Raw genomic sequence first — 18,725 nt, forward strand, 5'->3', positions numbered from 1 at the left:
GAACACATTTTGAGAACCACTGGTCAGATGCTTCGCGTGCATGAATGAACGAGTGCATCAGATTTTTTCTTTTTGTCAGACACGAAATCAGTTTCGTGCCCCAGCGTGTGCAGGTCGCCAGCGTCAGTCACATTTGGCCATGGTAAAATTTGGTTCCACATGGTCCCCTCACGCAGGTACTTCAGACACGTTAATCACTCGAAATAAAGCCGTTACGTGCGCTCATATATTCAAGACACTAGTTATATTTGTATAAGTATTTTATAAATACTGACTTTGGAGGCAGTTTAGGGGACCTAGTTTTGTCACATGATACAGAAATGCCTGTGGTCTAGTGGTCAGCGTTCCTGGCTACAGATCCAGAGGTCCGGGCTCGATTCCCGCCGCTACCAGATTTTCTGAGAGGTAGTGGGTCTGGAACAGGGTCCACTCAACCTCAATATAATTGAGGAGCTATTTCAAGGAAATAGCGGCTCCGGTCTAGAAAACCGAGATTAACAGCCGTGGGGATTCGTTGCGCTGACCACCCGACACCCTCTATCCGCAAAAGTTGGCACTAAACTTCGCCGACAAGCGGCGGTCGCTCGGTCGGTATAGTTCGCTTGCGGACTAAAATCACGGCGTTTGTTTGATACAGAAATGCGGGGTCCTGAATATTCGCCCGATCATCTGGTGCGATTACAGACATTAATACGATAGATATTACCACTATTAGGTTGGAAATTGTCTATAACATATGCTGTGTTCGGGGGCTTAAGTCAGTGGTTGTCATTATATTCACGGATTGTATTTGAATATGTCAGCGGTTGGAATCGAACACGCAGTCTTTTGAATATTAGTTTTGTACGCTACCAGAGTAGACGTAAGGTTAGGTCCCATTACCGTTAATGTTATAGCGGTAATTATTTCTTGAGTACCAGTGGCTTGGCTGTATCCTGCTCAGAAAGGTTTGTATATTATTAACATGGTTAATTCTATTTTGATTTTGCCTTTATTTAATTAAACTTTTCCTATGTCCGATAGTCTCTACACAGATTGTTTCCCCATGACACTGTGAATGTAATGCCATTCGGCAAGTAGATCGGTAATTGATCATTGCGTACTTACGAAGTACTGGCCTTTGTAACGGCACATATTTCGCAGCCCTTTACAGGGTATCACCAACTGAGGCGACTTCAACATTTTTGTTTGTTTGGGAAGTGAACTGAAAACGGGGAATTGACGAAGAGATCAGTATAAGGACACGAAAAGTTATAGACCTGATCACATAACACGAATATCATGGAACACATGAGCCCAAACGCGGATGCTGACATAGAGGAACAAAAGCCAGCCAGAGGATGTGACATTTTTAGAAGTATAAAAAGGGAAAACAACAAGGGATTAGAAATAAATTTCTTTTAAGAACTTGAAATTAAAAATTTGTAAACAGAATTACTAAGAGAAACGCTTATGGTGGTTCATCTTTGTCAAACGAATGGGTAGAAGAAGGATTCCGAGAAGGACATTATAATTAAAATGTAACGGAAAAAAATACTTAGGGACGACCGAAAATAACATGGTTTCGCCAGGTACTAGAAGACGATCGATAACAGAGGAAAGGGCTGTAAAAACATAAAAGGAAAGGTTGTGTGAAGGAAGAACAATTTCGAGACCTTCTGTCTGTCTGTATTGAGAATTGACATGGGGGAGCAGCCTTCATTGACATAATGCCCTTTTCCTTTGGCTGCTGGCACTACGATGTCCCAGACACCGTCTGCCATTCGCTGCCCAGCTGGATCTACAGCATAGCTCCAGTCGGGCCCACAGTTTCCTTCACAAGAGATACTTCGTGACGAACTTGTCCTGATGGACAGGCTGTTCACCCCATGAAGAAACCTCTTTCAGACTGAGCCTCACGAGCCTCTGATAAAGACCCTTGAAAGCTGATTCCTCTCAGCCGCACTGGGGCCAACGGCTGACCCCTCCGGTGCGAGAGGATGTTCTTGTCATGGATTGCTGACGGCGGAAAGTCTTTAGCCACCCACTGTCGTTCACCGACAGGGTCTGCTGATCCTATAGCGGAGCTCCAGCCGAGGCTTCAGTTGCTCTGAGAAGAGCATCTCTCTACCGGCCCGCGTCCAGTCTTACGGTCTTGCTCTCAGTGGACCCTCATCAAAGTGCGTGAGAAATCTGCATCCTTCACAGCAGCGAGAGATTCACCTTCGCTGCAGAGCACTGCCGACGGTCGCGTTCTGCCTTGCTGCAGGGACCAGCAGAGTTCCGGCACCCGAAACCGTAATCACCATCCCACTGCATCATAGGAGTCACAGTGTCACCCTCAGTAGGCTGTCACCAGAGCCCTTTCGCGATATCAGAAGAGCAGAAGGCCCAGCACCTGAGGGCAGGCTAGCTTGCAGTGTTGTATCGTAAGTCCCTCAGGGCTTCGCCGGGGACCACGAGGAGGCCGGTGGGGTGACTTGGACCCCACTGACCATGTAAAGCTGATAACCCACTGACGCGACTAGACACGAGCGGCTAGCTGCTCAGTGCGTTATCAGTCTGAACTGCAGTTGTATAATTGGCCGCGAGCGACTCGGCAGCCGCGCCGCGTTAGTGGGTTATGCACCGTATACACTAGTACAACTCACGGACGCGCGCGACAAAGAGCGGCTAGCCGCGTCAGTGAGTTATGCTCCAATACAACTAACGGACGCGCGCGACAAAGTGCGGCTAGCCGCGTCAGTGCGTTATCAGTCTGAACTGCAGTTGAATAATCGGCCGCGAGCGACTCGGCAGCCGCGCCGCGTTGGTGGTTTATGCACCATACCACGACGTGTTTCCTTCTGTTGATCATCCATAGGTGGTTTATTGGGTATGTACGTGATTGTAAAACCGCACCTAAAATTGATCCATTTTCACAACTAAAATATGTCTATATATTCGCACATACAAATATTAAGTTGTAAAATGTCTTACTGAGGTTAGGGTCGTTGTTAAGTGCCAAGAAGCGTAGATATAGCTGGACAATGTACCACAGTAGTATCTTAATCTTCTATATTCTTGTGCTTAGGCGGCATATGTAAACTCTCATAGTCGGTCTGCAGTAACTGTCTTGTGGAATAGTGTGTCAGCTTTCCTGTTAGACTGAGAATGCTTCGTGTACAGTCGGCTTCGGATTGGAGCTTTATCTTGATGTAGTGTGTTAGGCGCCGATCGCAGTGGCCGGGCGGTCTAAGGCATGAAATGTCTTCGCACGAACACGACGGGCTGATCCCCGTCCAAGGAGTCCTACCAACTGTCTAAGATTAAGAAACTGAAGTGAAACGAGCGTTTCACGGATGTACGACTGTGCTCCAAGTGGGAACAACAGGAATACAAGAAGTGCTTTAGGCTGTGGATGGACTAGTGCGTGTCACTGGACCCTGGTTGACTGGCTTCAGGGATGTGTGGTTGAACTGCTTATATACACAGACTTGATCCTGCTGTCTTGCCCAGGGACTTAGAGAAAGATGCAGGTTGTTGCGCGGTTAATTAATTGTGTAATTAGGTGTATCACATTCGGCTGAAGTTTAAGCGGGTAATAAAGCTGGGGAGGGGTGCAAGGGGTCGTATGAAGTCTTGAAGCAGATAACTTCAGGTAGCTTCCTCCTGGCCGATACGTTTCGGATGACTGGATAATTAGAAGCAGGAGCACAGCTCTGGTGGAGCAATGATACAGATACCTCCAGCGGCTGGTGCTGAATAAACACTGATTTTGTAAGAAGGTGCGCTTTATTGATCTTCCAGCACAAACGGTCACAGTTCGCAATTTTCGATACACTTTCATTAGCCTGAGCTACTTAACTAGCTTTGAAGTGAGACGTAATATGCTTGGGTAACACCGGATTTAACTTATTAATAATAATTCGTTACTCTTCATATCAAAAACAAAAACAAAAAAAAAAAACTCCGTGATATTAGTCCGCAAGCGAACTATACCGACCGAGCGACCGCCGTTTTTGAGCGAAGTTTAGTGCCAACATTTTGCGTTTTAGAGGGTGTAGCGTGCCCAGCGCAACGAATCTCCAAGGCCGTTAATTTCGGCTTTCTGGACCGGAGCCTCTATTTCCTTAAAATAGTTCTTCAATTATCCTCACGAGGCTGAGTAGACCCCGTTATCACTTAATGAATTTGGGTCTATAGGAATTAAATGCAGGTTGACTGCAAATGATCTTTGCCGAAGATGTGCAGTTCTGGAGTCTGAAATTTAGAATTTTAGGGAGCGCGTTACAAACACGTGTGACCCTAGCCATGCCTAAGACACGAGTCCTCACAGATATTTGCGTCGCATCTGTCCCCTGAATAATTCCAGTTCGAACACTTCCATCTGACTGGTCACTTGAAACTGAACCATTGCGGCATGTAGAGTCCTGGACCCGTGGCATCCCGACGCTGAACGCTTTTCAACTTAGGGACACAACCGAAAGCCGGCACACGGAAACATGAAGTTCTCCCAAAACTCATCCCAAAGACGAGTTAAAACCCGTTAGAGTCAGCCCTCAAGACTTCTGTCGCCAGAATACGCGAGTTTCCGTCCCGAACAGCGTGTTGCATCCGGTAGATGTAGAATGAATGTATAAGGGGTGGGCCTTCTGGGCCCTTGCACCGCGACCTACAGTGATCTGTTGTGCTTCCCCTTCTGATTATCCCCTCAGCAATCCTGCGCTTCGAATGAAGCACAGGATTTTGTACGCGGGGGCGTCGAAATAGTCACTTGGTTCCATGAAGTATTGACCCAAGTGACGCAATCTTAAATAAGCTAAGCCCTCACATTCACACAGGATATGTGTGGCTGTTTCGTGTTCTTCTTGACACCTCTCACAAGTGGGACTGTTACTTAGTCCCAGTTTGAAGAGGTGTCCTTTAAGGTGACAGTGTCCTGTAAGCAGTTCCACCACCCATTTCGATAGATGCAGACTACCAAAATGAAATTTCATTAAGATCCTTCTGGTAATTTGTGAGATGAAACATTCAGACAGAAGAAAGGCAGCCTATGCATAAGCTTTTGTTGACTGGCCGTTCAAGAGACCCACTCAAAGTGAAGTGGGTGAAGTGAAATGAAGGCGTGATTATCTCTGTGACTTAATAATGTTATGTATTATTTATCATGAGTTAATGCTTTGTTTTTCAACTTATTTGGTAGATCTTGTCCTGTTCCCAGGCGTCATACGCCGTACCTTGGCCAGCCAGACTACCGCATTTACGAGCTTAACAAGAGGCTACAGCAAAGATCAGAGGTAAGAGATCACTTGCTTACTTATTCCTTAACTCTGTGGTCCTCTGAGAACCTTTGCCTCCTGTATGATATGCCCATTGTTCCCTTGTCCTTTTCCTCAAATCTGTTCACTTTTAGCATGTTCCAGCCATCCCATTTTCCTGCACATTTTGGCTTTAAAAAACAACGTATTAGCTAGCCTTGTTTGATCCGTTCTGATCACGTCTCATCCTCTCCAAACCTCTCCTTTTAATACTACATTGTCGTGTGACCTACCCAGCACGTGACAGTTTGGTGTCAGAAGTGTCTACGAACTTAAACACGCCTCGATCTAGGAAGAATTATTGAATTTACGAGTACATCGAGTGTTGTCCTGACAAAAAGAGAGAGAGAGAAAATGGAGCAAGACATTCAACTAATAATTGAAATGCTGAAAGAAATGAGGTCTGAGAAAAGGGCTGATGACAGGTGGAAAGCCCAACACGTGACAATATCATATCAGATCAGAAGGGGGTCACGCGGTATCATAGTTGGTTGAGGCACTATGCTACAAGCCGGAAGGTCGCGGGTTCAAGTCCCGATGAGGTCATTGGATCTTTTTTTCAATTGACCTACTCCTTCTAGCCGCACTGTGGCCCTGGGGTTTACTCAGCCTCTAACAGAAATGAGTACCAGGAATATTCTTGGAATATTTTGGGGGGTAAAGGGCGACTGGCGCATAGGGCTGATAACCTTGCTGCCATCTGTGAGCCGATTGTCTAGAAAATGTGGGAACCTCAACATCTCACAACCCTATGGGCCTCCACGGCCTGTTACAGGGATAGCTTTACTTACTTGCTTATCAGATCAGAGGTCTTTTATAAATTCCCTTAGTTCTTGGTTGGTTCTCATTCTCCAGACCCACAACTGGTTTTACCGTTGTTTTGTATATTTTAATTTTTGATGTTAAGTTCACAAATTTCTTGGCTTCACATTACACATATATTGTGAACCATAAAACCATTTATTACCTGCAGCAGTTATCATCCCGGTTTCTTTGCTGAATTCGGTTTTCCCTACTATAAAAGCACCTAAATATTTAAAATTCAGGCACTCTTGCCAAGCATCCAAATACTACACCATTTGCATATGCTGAAATTTTTTTGTTTCATGATGATTATAATTTTTACAAAATTAATCAGTTTCCTAGGAATCCCAAATTCCCTTAATGTTGTTCTCTGTATGCCATATAGTGACCTTGCTTAATATCAGTGAACAATACATGCAAATCAGGGCCAAATTCATACAGCGGATTTCAAACGTTTGGTCACCGCCATAGGAAGGCAATGACACAGACTAATCAGGAGAAGATGGGACCAACCAAGAAGAAATGCTGGCTGAAATGAAAACCAAGCAAGAAAGACTAGCTAGAAGTTCGAGGTCCTTTGAATTACTCTTGTCTCCCAGATGGATGCCCACCAAGCAAGATAGAAGCTGACCATGAGGAGTTGATTTCCGCAGTGAAGGCCAGTCAAGAGTGAACGGTAGCCCCGATGGATGTCAGTTTAGAGACGACAGAGGTCTGTCTAGAAAATCAGGGAAAAGTAGAAATCAAGGTGTAAGCATGTATAGAAGAGATGAAAGTGGAGACTGTCGGATAACTGGAGGACTGATATGGGGACCAGCACCGTGGACAGCTTAAGAAACGAAACCATGGCGTCGGTGGGTCCCGGCAGAAGGTGGCTGCTGTCCGAGGACGGTTGACCCGCCATGCCGATCCTGCATTACGCAAGTAACATAGTCGTAGAGGACCTAGCAAGACAGCCAGAAACTGCATCAGAGGACAAAGCAGGAGACAGGAGCTACATTTGGGAAGCGAGAAGACAGTATATGAGGCCCTCTTAGAAACACACGAGTTGGATGCCATGAAGCAAATAGTCATATATTCACCTTGGCAACAGGCAGTGATTGAGGGAATATTGTGGAGGGGTCGGCTGCCTCTGAAGCAGAAGAAGAGATGTCCAATGTAAAGCGCTTGGAAAATATAATGATGGTGGTGCACCTGGACTGGTTTGTATCCTATCATGGAACCACTTGGGATGAGCAGCCTTAAGGAGGGAGAAGTGGGAGCAGTTAAGGAATCACCGTGAGAACCGAGCCATGGGGAAGGAAGGTGAGACCAATCACAGACATCACAAACACAGCATTCGGAGAAATGGCAGTATGCCTGCGTGCTTTTCAGGACGAATAGCTTTAAGGAGGGAGCAATGTGGCATGTACACCCTTTGCTATGCCGTGACCACGAAATAAGCATATACAGCAACCATTACTAAGTAATGGCTCCGCAAATAAGCATGTTTCCACGGCAGGAATTTCACTGCGATAGAGGAATGGTGTTTTCTGCACCGTCCGTGCCAAGACGATTATAAGCAGGGTTAGTGAGTGAGTAGGTTGGTTGATGAGATAGATAAATTCTAGGATTCAGTTGTTTTTGTGAGCTAAGGCTATGAAAAGCTGGTAGCTGAGGCTGGGGATTGTTTGGGAACCCAGAGGAAGGGGAACATCATCTGTTGGAAGCAACTACCAAGCAACAACTAGTGAAGACTGTAACGGACTGAGAAAACCTAGTGTGTCCTGTAGTGATTTTTAAGTGTGTGTTGAACATTGAGAGGATAATCCTCACTTGTAGTGATGCTCTGTATCAATGAGTCCAGTAAATCTGATCCCTAATCAGAAGCCCAGCTATAGTCACGCTGTATATCTATATGTTGCAGGAGAGTGACAATCTTTGGTGGGATGCCTTTGCAACAGAGTTCTTTGAGGATGAAGCAACGCTTACCCTTACGTTCTGCTTAGAGGATGGACCGAAAAGATACAGTAAGTACTCCTTCATCATAAATATAAATCTTAGAAATTTCTACCATATTATTTGAGGAATTTTTTTGAGTGAACTGTCAATGTAAGGGATCTTATGTTACAGTCTGCAGGAGTCATTTAGAAGTTCATATTTCAGATTCTGTGCCCTTCGTAATGTAGTCGCAGGGAATTGTTTTCATGTTTCAGTATGAGTACAGTTTGTTATTCTTATACCACAGAGTTTCTAGATAAATGTACGAGGTGCAGTCAAATAATTTCTGGACTGGTGATGTGACAACGATACTGCTAGTAGCATGAACTTCTTGTAGATGTAGATAGAGCGGAGTCTGCTGAATTATTTCGTGCTTGGAACAAGGTTTATAGCATATGCAGTTGTTAAGTAATGTCTTGCTAAGTACAAGTGTTTGTTGTTCCATGTGCGAATATTTTGTACCCAGAAAATGGTAGACTTGAATGATAGCATGTTTGCATCAAATTTTGCTTCAAACTTGAGAAAAATGATACAGAAACCATCAAATACCTTATGTTTTGGAGAACAAACAGTGGGAAGAGGTCAAGTCTTTGAATGGTTTTCCAAGTTCAGAAGTGTGTCACCTCTGTTGAAGATAGCGGATGCTCAGGACTACATCGATGATCAGAACTGGAAGATTTGAATCTTTGAGAATTTCATTTGAAAGACAGTTCTGAACATGCGTCAGATTGCCTCAAGATTTGTGCTCTGCCAACTGACTGAGGAGCACAAGGAGAGTTGTATCTGCACATGTCAAGACCTTCAAGGGAGGCTTGGAAGAGAGCCAGAATTCCTTTTGGAGGTAATCACAAGAGACATGCGTTTATGGGTACATTATAGAAACCAAGAAACAGTTGTCTTAGTGGAAGAGCCTGTCATCACCATGCCTAAACAAAAAAGCAAGACAAGTTTGTACAAATGTGAAGGGTGTGTTCATTGTTTTTTTGACATTCAAGGAGTTTTGAATTATGTGTCTGTTCCACAAGAATAAATTCTAACCCACATTCTAAATGTTGCCACATGCCGCATTCTTTTGTGCCTCCTTCAGTTCTTGTTGCATGTTTTATCCTGTTGATCTGAGTCATAAAAGTGAACTAGATTTTATGGAATCTGATTCTTATATTTCATGTTATATGAATTTACATTATTTTACTTAAATGTTATAGGGGCATTGATATGGATTGTTGCAGTTCTTCCTTCATAAGTCCTATGTTCCCTGTTCTAGTATGTGTCTGTGTAAAGAAAGCTACACACTCCTGGTATAGATATCAGTTTATTTGTTACAGCAATAGGCAGGACACTCATCCCCCGCTACTTCAGAAGTATTTTTGAAGGTGGCGTGACGGATCTCTACTATAACCTGAAGCATCCCAAGGAATCCTTCCACACCACGAGTGTTACAATGGACTGTGATCAGTGCACAATGGTGACGCATCATGGCAAGCCAATGTTCACTAAGGTATTTCTACCATGACAGTATTTGAATCTAGACATTTTCAGAAGGTAACTGTGAGGGGAATGTGCCAGAATTGTGTAGTTACACGGGCCACCACTTCTGTATATTTGGAAGGTCATTGGTATTTGGCCTAAACTGAGGGTTTTCATTTATCTTCCGCTGACCCACCAGTGGTATAATACTATTGTGGGATGTTATGCCATGTGGTCTGGTAGACGGCCAGCAGTAGTTCAGGAAACTTACAGTTTTCATTTTCTGTGTTGCTACCCATCTGCCGGACTATGTGGCATTACATTGGCATATTTGGACAGCCGCTGGACATCCACTGATTTGGATTGTATCATTTGCTTTACCTTATGAAAGTCGGAATATCAGATACCTGAGGTTTCATGGTGGTGTCTATGAAGAGTATGGTCTGCTAGGATGTCATGCCTTCTGATCTGGTAGATGTACTGACATTACGGAGGAACAGCAGTAAATTTGTACCAGACGATAGTATTCTTCAAAGTTAAAATCACTTATTTACTGAATCTCATATAAAATATGCACATACAGAAGTTTTATAGTACATTTTAAGCTTTTATTTTAAATTCTGAAAATAATTTTAAACCTATTCTGAGTAGACAAAAGAAAGTACCATTTTGTTCGATTAATCTGTCCCACAGATCCTTCCTTCACATAATTCTCGATTTATATTGTTTCATTCCTCATTTGAATGCGGTATCATAAATATGAAGAAATAAGAAAGAGTTTGAAGAATTTTAATGTAATTTTATCGGCCAGTTCTGAGGTTATGTAGAAATGTAAACAAAGCTTAAAATTCAGATTGTGGTCTTGTGGGTTGTGATCCCATGTAGTTCTGTTTGTGGATACAGCAGTTCACAGGAACATGATATCTTCATCATCAAGTTCAAAGATACTAGCACCATATTCTGAACGTACAAAACTGCATAGTGTCACATCACAAAAGACCACAACCTAAACATTCATTTCTGTGAAAACTGAAATGTTACAGACTAAAGTGTTGGCAGTTTATATGTAACTATAAACAAATATAAAGCACCAGATTTCTCATGAGGCTCTTATTTTTTTAGTATATTTTATTTGTAGAAAAGATGGCCCTAAGCTGTATAGCATAGCTATGTTAGCCATCTTGAAAGTCTCTTCTTCAGTGCCTTTCAGTCAGTTTAATTTGTAATGGAGATAGTTACATAATGCAGTCAAGTCATTCTTAGGTGAGCCCAATAGGTGAGCACAGTTATTATTGTATATAAAATTATAGATTAATTCTATGTTTTCTTTAAATAGGGTTGTTTCAAATTAAATAAAATTGTGATCCTGTTACTTGTTAACTATCAGATGTATTAAGTCTTGACATGATATTTCAGGTGTGTACAGAGGGTCGGTTGATCCTTGAATGCACGTTCGATGACCTTTCACGGATAAAGTCATGGCATTTTGCTGTGCGATCGCATCGGGAATTGGTTCCTCGATCAGTGTTTAGTATGCATACACAACAAGACCCCAGCATGCTGGATCAACTAGCAAAAAACATCACCAGGCATGGAATCACCAACTCCACCCTCAACTACCTCAGGGTGAGTTTCAGTGAGGTGAAAGGGGTCCACAGACAGTTGAGGGCCTAAATTATAACATTCTACAGTTGGTTTTCCATTTTGACCGATAACGTAGGTAACTTAACAGCCGTAATAATTTATATGAATTAAATGGCCAACACAACCAGTTCAGCACTGTTAAACAAACCTGAAACATTTCTTATTTCTCAGTGCCTGCAACGCTGGTTTAAAGGCGTTACTAACTTGTTGAAAGGGCCATAAGTAGCTAAGAAATTTTGTTCTTGTTTACAAGGCTTGTAAGTTGATGAATGAATTATGGTATTATGGTAATTGGATTTATGATTACATCCTCTTACGAGGAATGTTAGTGGTATATATTTCGATAAGGAATTTGGATGTTCTTTCAAGTGAAAGTAGTTTTATTGTGCATGTTAGTTGTAATGATGTGAGAGAGACTGCTTAAGTGGAATGAGGAAATGTATGTGTTTTTTGTTACATTTTTATAAACCTACATGGAATAGTAAGTAACAGAACAATTGGACGAGAATGTGATGGAGATAAATTGATCAAAGATGAATTAGAATAGTCTGAAATAAAATAAAGTATGTTTTCCAAGAAAAGAGGAGTCACAAGTTCAGAATTACATATGTATGAATCAGAAGAGTAGAAATTAGAATTATTAAAATTCTCATCCAGCTCTAATGCACTCAAAAATAGAACAAGCCAGCGAATAAATGCAGTTATAATCCCTGCATCCATAGAAAAAAACATTAAAAAGATTTGTAGGAGAACAAGTTTATTTACTTATCTAACTGTTATCATCCATGCCATGCACATCCACATGCATGACTGATGGCACTCCACGCAGTCATTACAGGAACTTTTAGACAGATCTTTTAATTTCTTCTGCTGCTCCTTATCTTCTTTGCCTTCCCTCTCCCAGAAGAATCACAGCAAGATGATGCTTGTGTGTCAGAACAGTTAACATTCCTGTCTTCATTTACACAGCTGTGTGTAATTCTGGAGCCAATGCAAGAGCTGATGTCCCGCCATAAAGCGTATGCACTCAGCCCACGAGACTGTCTCAAAACAACACTGTTCCAGAAGTGGCAGAGGATGGTTGCCCCGCCGGGTAAGAGAGGTAGATCCGTCTTGGCTGGTTCTTCTGAGGGTGCATGGAGTTTGCATGCTGGAAGGGGGTTGTAATTGTAGCAAGGAACATGATTTGTATTCGTATTTTGCTATTTGTGTAACAGTTTACAAAATTCTGCTTTCCTGTATCATTTCTTCAGTTCTTCTGTCAGTGTTGCATTGTTACTTATCATGTTACTGAACTTTCTGCGTTTCTGTCCTGGAGAATATTGAGTGTATAAAATTAATGGGTATATGTTTTCTTCTCTGAGTTGCCAGTGTCATGACACCTGTGAAATGTGTTTGATTTCTTCTATACATAGATTTTTTGGGTCACTTGAGGAAACAGGTTTGGATGTCAGTTTTAGGGATCGTAATACGTCTAAATATAGTGAAAACCTGCCCATTAAGGTGTTTTTGAAAGAATAGATTTTCCTTGTTAAGCTGAGGACAAAGGTTATTTAAAATTAATTAATTTAGCATAGGGCAAATTTCATTTGAATTGAAGTTCACTTTCATAACGTACTATACATCATGATAATTACATCTTAAGTTAGTGGATGTATATGTTGAGATTGAGCAAAACATTGTCACACAAAATTGCATCAAATTACTTCTACCCATGTGTATCTCCCAGGCTGCCAGATTTAGGGTTGTCACATGGCCTATGTATACAGGATTGTCCATTAATTTCACTGCCCATTTTAATGTCCAGTAAAGTCTAGCATTAAAAGAAAACCTGCCAGGCACTTCATTAAAAGGGGTGCCAAGATGGATTGCTCCAGTTTTGAAACCTGGCTTTATGGTAACATTATGCCACATGTGCAAGAGTACTTAAAATCTAGGGGCATTCCAGAAAAGGCGGTGCTGCGGCCTGATAGTGCCCCATTGCAGCGAAACAAAAATGTTTCAAGAGCCAACTGTAAAATATATTATGGACACTTTTTTCTTAATTGTAGTGAAACATGCAGAACATTGGAGAAACTCCCCAAATGAGAAATGAGTACGAGGATTAGTTCAAGTAAATATATTGTTTAATGTTTTCATAGAGGTAGATATAAGCGGCCTCCGTAGTCTAGAGGTAACGTTCCCACCTCATGACTCGTAGTACGCGGGTTCAAATACTCGGCGGAGGTCGTCGAATTTTTAAGGGCGGAAAAATTCAGGGAACAAGTCCTCCAGGAGGGACTTTAAGCCGTGGGTCCCATGTCATAGCTTTACGGCACGTAAAAGAACCTCATATCTCCGAAGGAGGTCACTGAGCCAAATTACGGACGTTTCCCGCCCAACAGCAGTCTCTAATACCTCTGGTAGATGGGGGAAGCATTATAGATACCTCTCAGCTAGTAGAGCCGGTCTCGCTGGCTGGGCGGGACTGATGGTAAGCACCAGTACCGGTAGGATATAGAGACTGGTAGAAATCATAGAGGGAAGCACAATGGACCAATACAGGTCTCAATGCATGGGGAAACCCACCCTCTCCAATAACTAACTAACTAAATAACTAACTAGAGGTAGATATGAAAGGAATGGCAGATTGTCTGCTATTTTGAGATACATCAAGATTTCTAGACTTGTAATATGAATGAACTTGCTTATATCAGTGTTCCTACCTCTGAATTTTCATTTCTAACTTCGGAACTTGACTTACTTGTACTGTTCTCTGTTACCAAATGGGAAAGCACCCAGAAGCAGCTCTGTGTGGACTCGAGACTTATATGTACATGCATATTATTAATTCACTTACTGACATGTATTTTCAAGACAATTTTAGTCAGCCAGTTAATTCAGATATAGTTAATACCTTAAATACTTTAATCAGACAACACCCCCAATTCACGCTTGTACATATTCAAGAATTCCATCCCAGAATTTTGCAGTTGTACATTGTATGGATGTGTAACATATGGGCACATTTTGTATTCATGTTTCTTATGTACATCTAGCAGAAGAACTTCCTTAATTCTGTTTTTATTTTTTGTTTCTGGGGAACAATGTTAGCGTACAGAACTTAACACGCAATCTGTTGCCGCCATGCTCAAACTGTATATGTACGTAGGTACTCACTGCATTGTTTGCATATGCTGAAGCTCTTCTGTAGTGCACAGATGCATGAGTCAGAAACTGCGCCTCTGTCTGTGTCAGTAATTCGGCCAAGACGAAAAGTAATGTGTGCTGTGCAGATAGTTGCGTTTTGTGCATCTGCTTTCTTGCGTCTCTCGGTGGACATGCACATTTCTGTGTCAGTGTAGCACAAGACGCTTAGGCATATTTACTGTGCTCGAATGTGATCCTCATATTGTGGTCTTCTGAACTTTGGCACCATATTGTTGTAGATGGACATTATCCTTTTAGAGGAACGTGATGTCCCCACAGATACAGTGTATTGTGGCCCTGGAAAAAACTGTTTTCTTGTTCACCAATCCTGTGGAGCTAGAGTAGGTTTTGTCTCCCTTCTCCCTTCCATGGATCCGAGTGACCACCTTCCTTGCAACATGCCTGTATCACCCAGTTTGTTCCTTACGCTGTGTACTGTGACTCCCATCGTGGAGGCAGTATGGTCCTATGAAATGCTGGTACCCGCCTGCAAGAATACATGGCCTCATAACCCAGGAGACCATAATCTGAACAGTCACTACCATGAAAACCTCAAAATTTACACAATGTATAATCCTCTAAAATTACGTTAAGGTCTGACATGATGTACATTATATTTTAATGTGTTTATTACACAATGCACTCACGGAAAGTTTGTGCATTTTTGCAGTGATAATATGAAGGAGGACCAAATGCATAGAAAACTATGTGGCAATAGAATGTAACATAAACATTTAATATTGAAAACATGGGGTTTCTCTTTTTTAATCTGTTTTTATTCACATTTTTCAGTTGTAAATGGTGGGTAACAATTTTTGTATACATGATTCTCACACTCAAATGGGATTCCTTGAGTTGTTACGTCAGCAGCAGAAGTTGCTTAATGTTAACTCTACGATTGTCGCCTGTCTGTGTGTGCCTTCAGAATCACAGCGACCTGCCAACAAGCGGCGGAAACGGAAAGGCTCTCAGTCAGGTGGAGCTGCTAACAATGCCCCTCCTGCACCCAACAAGAAGAGGTCTCCTGGACCCAGCTTTTCCTTGGCATCACAAGTAAGTACCAATCCCAGTTAGCCACAGGTAATGTGAACTGCGCATATTCTTTGTGAAGGATAACTCCCTTGAAATTAACTTCAAACATTCGTAAATGCATAAATGCTATTGATACTTCACTTCCAGCAGTTCTATACTTGGCTTACCCACCCACCTAGTAATTTGTGGTTTGCAGAATTTCACAATAAAGAAATGAGTAGCAAAAAATCTGCATGCATCCAAGAAATTGCAAGATGCAGCTCCATGCACCTAGCAGCAGAAGTAAAAGCTACATGCTAAAGCGCATTCTTAAAGGAAAATATTTTGTAGGATTTCAGGTCCTCATAGCAGTGGTTATGAAGAGTTCTGTCATCTGGGATATAGCGCCCTGTACTCTGTTGATGAGTAAAGTAAAGTAAAGTAAAGCTGTCCCTGTACCTTGCCCATAGGGTTGTGAGATGTTGAGGGTCCCACATTATTTAGACAATAAGCTCAAAGATGGCAGTAAGGTTGTCAGCCTTATGTGCCAGCTGCGCTTTACTCCCCAGGAAAATTATTCAATTAATTCCTGGTACTCATTTCTGTTAGGGGCTGAGTCAACCCCAGGGCCATAGTACGGCTGGAAGGATTAGGTCAACTGAAAAAATTCAATGACCTCATCGGGACTTGAACCCACGACCTTCCGGCTTGTAGCATAGTGCCTCAACCAACAACGCTACTCCGTGCCCCATTTAATATGTCTACTTGAATTTTTCTCTGTGGAGGCTGTGAAGGTTACTTTTTTGTGGGATGTGATGCCATGCAGTCTGTAAAATCATTGCCACTGTTTCACTATTTCTCCTTCAGTTGGTTCGTACAGGGCCCTGGTCCCATCCTCCCTGTCCCTATACCCTTACAACTTTCTTTTTTCCACCTTCAACCCTGAAGATGCAGACAGTATTTCCTCCAGACCATTGGTAACTGTCTACCGGCTTACATGGCATCAACCCTGAAAAGACAGTAATCTTTGTAATACTCGTTCTTGTATGTGTCTTTTACCATCACATACAAACTCCTTTGGATATGTCCTCCATGATCCAATTTCTGTAGCTCTTCATTACTACCGAGTGTGGTTGACAAGATCGGACCAGGGAAACCTTTGAGATGTGCTCTGTGTGCCCCCTGGCAGGATGTGATGGTGGTAGGTGAACCGTCGCTAATGGGAGGCGAGTTTGGAGATGAGGATGAACGGCTCATCACAAGGCTGGAGAACACCCAGTATGATGCAGCAAATTCATTGGACCACGACAACCATGGCTTCTCAGATTCACCTATGACGGGTGGCCCCAATTCTTGGGGGGGTGGAGGGCCAGTGGGGGGACCCAGTGTGGGTGGGCCAGTTGGAGACCGGGGTCCTGGAGGGGTAGGTGGACCTCCCCAAGGCAACACACCCTCCAGCCAGGACTCAGACAAGAAATCTCCAGCAGTGAGCCAGTGATAGATACAGTCAGCTGTATCTCCCATCTCGTTGATTATAGGTCACATCAGTATTTGGTGCCAGTGAGTGAGCGAACAAGTAAGCGTGTGCGTGTACATGCATAGTGTCGTGAGGATGCTTTGGTGACTCGAACCACCAGCTTACGAAAACACTGTGTAAGGTGCAAATGAATGATTGAAGGGGCAGTCTCTCTTTCTCTCTCTGTTTCTCTCTCTCTCTCTCCTTTACCCCTCTTGGTACTTAGATGGTGGGATGGCCTGCACATAAAGCACTCCAATTTGGAAGCTGTTTTTTATGTCATATTAATGGAAAATGTTTGATACAAACACTGGTTACAAGTGTATCCTCATAGGTATTGTGTAGAGGAAGAGCCAGCACAATTGCTATATGACATGTGCTTTATGTCATTCATAATTGAAGTTTCTGGTGGCCAAAGCAACTGTGGTATATTCCTTAGTTGAGGTGTAAGGAACAAAATTGAAAAACACTGCCAGATAGCACAATGAAAATGTTCCTTCATAGTTGTTTGTGTGCCATCAGCATGAAGATCTGGCAGTCGTCTTTTGTCGTGGCAGATGGTTAACAGAACAAAGACTAGGTTAATAAATCCATGACATTTATTGTGCAGAAGTTCCTCGAGCTGCTGTATATTATGTTTAAGACATTCAAAGAGTTCTTCAATGCATGAAACAATTCTCTTCCGTTGTCTGAGAATTCCCAAGTATTACAGTGCTATACAGTCTGAGATATTGAAAATGACAAACAGTAAGCAGATAAATAAAAACACAGTGTGAGTTCAGTATTGTTCTCTAGGCTACAAATAATTTATCTCCTTCATTTGATCATGTACTTTGAATGCTGCTAACTATAGTCCGTTTTCATTTGTGTGGCATTTGTCTTATGTGACCTGTTTTCCTTTTATATTCCAATATTCTTCAGAAACTGCAGTACTGTAACTGAATGTAGATGATAAACCATTCTGATGTGCTACATGAATTCTTGCCTCTTGAGTCAGACCTTGCCATTATGTTTGTGTAGAGAGAATGAATGTTTGTATATTGCAATATGAGCAGTATGTCTCAGGCATCCATATTAAAAACATTCCTAAATTTTGAAGTGGGGGTGGGGGGAGAATTATGTTATTTTCACCTTATGGAAATATATAACAGAGTACAATACTTTCTGTTTTATTGTGTTCTATTTGAGCGTGGTACAAAGCATTCATTGTTTCTTGAGTTTGTGTTATCCGCCTACACACAATGAAGCATCCTTTTGCCTATTCAGTTGCAGTATGTTTATAGATAAAACTTTAAATGCAACACTGGAAAAATGCTGTTTCACCATTACATGTTGTGGTTTCTAAACTGGATCATGATGAGGTCATTGTCAGATACACAGTGTTTCATGAATTACTACTGATTTCTTAAATCCTACAACATTAGGAGCATTACTAGGAGCTAGAGAGATGATCTGAGATGCTCAAGTTAACAGTTGTAATATCCTTGTTTGTGCCAGTTATGGGGTGGAGTCTGCATCAGGATACCACAATCATGAACATTAATACCACATGAACAGCCTATGGGATATATGGAAAATATCATGCATTCCCTTGTGTGAAGTAGGCTTCATAGACAGTCATTGTGGCTAGAAGTTAAAATGACTGATTAGCATAATACAGAGAAATCTCGTAGAGTATAACCAAAATGATATGCGATGTATATGAAAGCATCCATTTATGGCCCGATACAAATTAGCTTGTGTTATGGATCAGTATGGCTAAAAATTAGAATTTCCTAACAGTTTATAGTGAAAGTCTTCCATATGAAATTTTAACTAAATCTTTCCAGCAGTTT

At 42.1% G+C, this 18,725-nt stretch overlaps 1 protein-coding gene across 5 annotated transcripts in view; it reads left to right on the forward strand.

Annotated features, from left to right (window-relative positions):
* LOC111865994 (LIM domain-binding protein 2) overlaps nt 1-17,988 on the forward strand; it is a 96,833-nt gene extending 78,845 nt beyond the window's left edge. For 2 of the 5 annotated variants that reach the window (XM_023854460.2, XM_033752063.1), the window contains 7 exons: nt 5,165-5,258; nt 7,990-8,092; nt 9,389-9,561; nt 10,947-11,156; nt 12,144-12,276; nt 15,289-15,416; nt 16,564-17,988. In XM_023854460.2, coding sequence (XP_023710228.1) covers nt 5,165-5,258; nt 7,990-8,092; nt 9,389-9,561; nt 10,947-11,156; nt 12,144-12,276; nt 15,289-15,416; nt 16,564-16,872 — 1,150 coding nt within the window. In that variant the 3' untranslated portion in view covers nt 16,873-17,988. Of the gene's footprint in view, nt 1-5,164; nt 5,259-7,989; nt 8,093-9,388; nt 9,562-10,946; nt 11,157-12,143; nt 12,277-15,288; nt 15,417-16,559 lie in introns of all 5 variants that reach the window. The other 3 variants (XM_033752062.1, XM_023854462.2, XM_023854461.2) reach the window with 3 other exon arrangements.
* Nucleotides 17,989-18,725: the final 737 nt, after the last annotated feature.

Source organism: Cryptotermes secundus, unplaced genomic scaffold, assembly GCF_002891405.2.
Source record: "Cryptotermes secundus unplaced genomic scaffold, Csec_1.0 scaffold72, whole genome shotgun sequence".
Lineage (NCBI taxonomy): Eukaryota > Metazoa > Arthropoda > Insecta > Blattodea > Kalotermitidae > Cryptotermes > Cryptotermes secundus.